Genomic DNA, 3112 nt, shown 5'->3' with positions numbered 1-3112 from the left:
AAAATTAAAAAAAAAAATAAGAAAATGAAATGAGAGCCAGGGAGATGGCTCAGTGGAATAAGTGCTTCCCTGACAAGCACAAGGACCTGAGTTCAATCCCAGGTTCCGCAAAAAATAAATAAATAAATAAAATGAAGACCCAGAGAGATAGCTCTGCAGAATACGCGCTTGTCTGGCAAGCGCAGGGTACTGAACTCAATCCTCGGTTCTGCAAAAAAAAAAAAAAAGGGAATGCTGGGTGTGGTAGTGTACACCTGTGATCCCAGCACTTGGGAGGCTGAGGCAGGAGGATTGTTACAAGCTCAAGACCATCCTGGGCTATAGCTCAAGTAAGCTCAAGGCCAGCCTGAACTGCAGGTGAGACCCTGTCTCAAAAAGACACACACACACACACACACACACACACACACACAAAGATAAATAAAATTGTAATATTCTAAAAGTCCGTAACAGTTGTAAGATTGGTAATTTACAGTTCTATGGTTATTTAAGCTGAATTCTATGATTCCAAAATTCTTGCATTCTGTTTATAATGTTTGCTGATTTTAGAATTCTCCTCGAGTTCTATACTTTAGGAATTCCCACGTCTAATAGCTTACGTCTCTAGATTTACAAGTTTCTAGGATTCTATAATTCCCAAGGTTCTGGAACACCAGGATTCAGGGCACTCATCTTCTAAGGCCCTGTGCTCCTAAAACTTGGAATCCCGAGTTTCTCCAGCTCCTCCCCAGACCCCATGTGATGCGGCTGAGGGCAAGCTTCGGACCCAAGCTCCTCCCACTTGCCCCACAAACCTTTGCACTGCAAGCCCTGGCGGAAGAGGCCCTTAAGGAGTTTCTTGCAAGCCTGGCAAACGGTGGGCCGCGTGTAGCTGTGGATGAGGAAGGTGTGCGGCACCTTGACCTTGGAGAGCAGCATCTTGTCCAGCTCAATGGGGCGACCAGTGTAGAATGAGGCAGAAGAAGAGGAAGAAGAGGACGAAGGCGGGCGGCGAGGCAGGAGTTCCGTGGTGCTCCGGCTCTACGGGTCAGCGAGGGTGGAAGGGACACTTCAGGATGTCATGTAGTCCTGGGCCCCATCAGCACCAACCTGCCCCTGCCCAGGTCCTCACCAGCTCCTCAGCCGTGCAGGGCAGGGACTCGGAGCTGCCAAGGCGCACCGAGTGGCCACTGGCCAGAGATGTGGAGGACAGGCGCCGCTTGCGGGCCCCACTGCAGTTGTTGGGGATGCTGAAGGCGCAGCGTTTGTGGTAGTTCAGCCCGCAGCCTGTAGGTGGCGCCAGAAGGTCAGAGACAGTCCAAGGCCGGCCCCCTTCCGCCGGTATCCAGGTTCCCCAACTGGCCCTGCCTGGTTCCTCCAAAAGGAAGTCACCAAGCCCAGGCCCTGTCCCTAACTCCAGTTTATACACCACTCCTTCTTTTTCCACTTCAAGGTGCACCTCTGGGTCACCTCCTCAGCTCACCAGCCCACCCCTCTCCTTAGACACCAGTGCCCCACATGGCCCTCCCCCTGCTTCTAGAAGTGGGGAGCCTGCTGGTTGGTGCTGGCAGTCCTAGCACGAAGTCGGGTGCCAGACTGACCAAGGGTGAATACTTATGGCAGCTTTATATGTCACCTTGAGGCCAATGTCCACTGTCATTTTAGCGCCCCCCTGGTGGCTGCTGTGAAGATGTTTGGCAGATGGGATTAAAATCTGCAATCAGTGGGCTGCAATGAGGGGGATTAACCAACTTCATTGCTGGGCCCAATTCAATCAACTGAGAAGCTTTCAAGAGGAAGGAATTCTCCCTGCGGTCAGAGGCTTGAATCTGGGAATTACTGCCTGTTTCCTAAGCTGCCTGACCCACAGCCCTGCGGACTCCTGATCTGAGAGTTGACCGGCCAGCCACACAACCCATAAACCAGTTTCTTCAGATAAATATCTTCTCCTACTGGTTCTGTCTGCGCTTGACACTTGACACATCCTGGCTATTCCCCAGAGACTGAGGCCTTTTCCAAGCTCTCTCCCTGCGGTCTGCGCCCCAGACCTCAGCCCCGCCCCCACCCGCCCCGCCCACCCTCAGGCCCCGCCCAACCCCAGGCTCCGCCCCGCCCATACCCACAGTCCACCCCCACCCTTAATTCCCCTCACCATCACACTTGAGGCCCTGGCGCACCAGGCCAAAGAGCATCTCCCCGCAGTGGTCGCAGAAGGCAGGTGCGCGGTAGGAGTGCACGGTGAGCGCGTGCGGCCGGATCTGGAAGTCCTCGAAGGTGGCGGAGGCTGTAAGCAGTAGGGGAAAATGCTGTTGCACACTCGAGTGCCTAGGTTTCTCTCAGACAGGCCTCCCCAGTGCAGGCTCTGCCCATCCCTCCCTGTCTCCTTCCTTCCCTCCCTCCCTCCCTCCCTTCCCACAGTATGTTATGCCTCAACCCAAATCCCAGCTGCACCAGTGGACAAAACACTAATGTGCCTTCCAGGAGGTTGGGGCAGAGGGGAAGGAGGGCATAGCCATTTAAAGGTAGAAGGCTTCCTTTCTGTCAGATGACAACAGTTCCAGGGGTTGATGGCTCTGTGATGTGTACTTAACACAACCGACTGTATCCTGAAAGTCTTTGATGCCAAGTTTTATGTTACATATCCTTTACCACATCTACAAATTTAAAATCCCAATCTAATTGGGACTGTACTCAGTGGCGCAGTGCAAGACCCTGGATTCTACCCGCAGCACTACAAAAAAAAGTACAGGGGCACACGCCTGTAGTCCCAGCACTCAGGAGGCTGAGACAGGATGATTGCTGTGAGTTCGAGGCCAACCGGGGCTACATAGCAAGACATTGTCTCAAAACAAAAAAACAAAAAACAAAAAACAAAACACACACACACAGGCTGGGGAGATAGCTCAGCAGTCTAAATGCCTGCCTGGCAAGCGCGAGGAGCCGGGTTCCATCCCGGTACCACATGCCATGCATTCCCCGAAATCCAGGATGTGCTGTGCTAGTGGCGCACGCCTGTAATCCCTGCAGTGAGGAGGCCGAGACAGGAGGATGACTATGAGTCCGATCACCACATGGCAAGACCCTGTACCAAATAAATAAATAAATAAATAAATAAAATTTTTTAAAAAATTAT

At 52.5% G+C, this 3112-nt stretch overlaps 1 protein-coding gene across 3 annotated transcripts in view; it reads right to left on the bottom strand.

Annotated features, from left to right (window-relative positions):
• Positions 1-3112, bottom strand: part of Prkd2 (protein kinase D2) — a 25156-nt gene that overhangs the window by 14852 nt on the left and 7192 nt on the right. For all 3 annotated transcript variants that reach the window (XM_023704527.1, XM_023704528.1, XM_023704529.1), the window contains 3 exons: positions 2132-2263; positions 1112-1266; positions 795-1020 (listed from right to left, as the gene is read on the bottom strand). In XM_023704527.1, coding sequence (XP_023560295.1) covers positions 795-1020; positions 1112-1266; positions 2132-2263 — 513 coding nt within the window. The remainder of the gene's footprint in view (positions 1-794; positions 1021-1111; positions 1267-2131; positions 2264-3112) is intronic.

The sequence above is a fragment of the Octodon degus genome, unplaced genomic scaffold (assembly GCF_000260255.1).
Source record: "Octodon degus isolate 3935 unplaced genomic scaffold, OctDeg1.0 scaffold00197, whole genome shotgun sequence".
Taxonomy (NCBI): domain Eukaryota; kingdom Metazoa; phylum Chordata; class Mammalia; order Rodentia; family Octodontidae; genus Octodon; species Octodon degus.
This window is presented reverse-complemented; position numbering and strand designations above follow the sequence as displayed.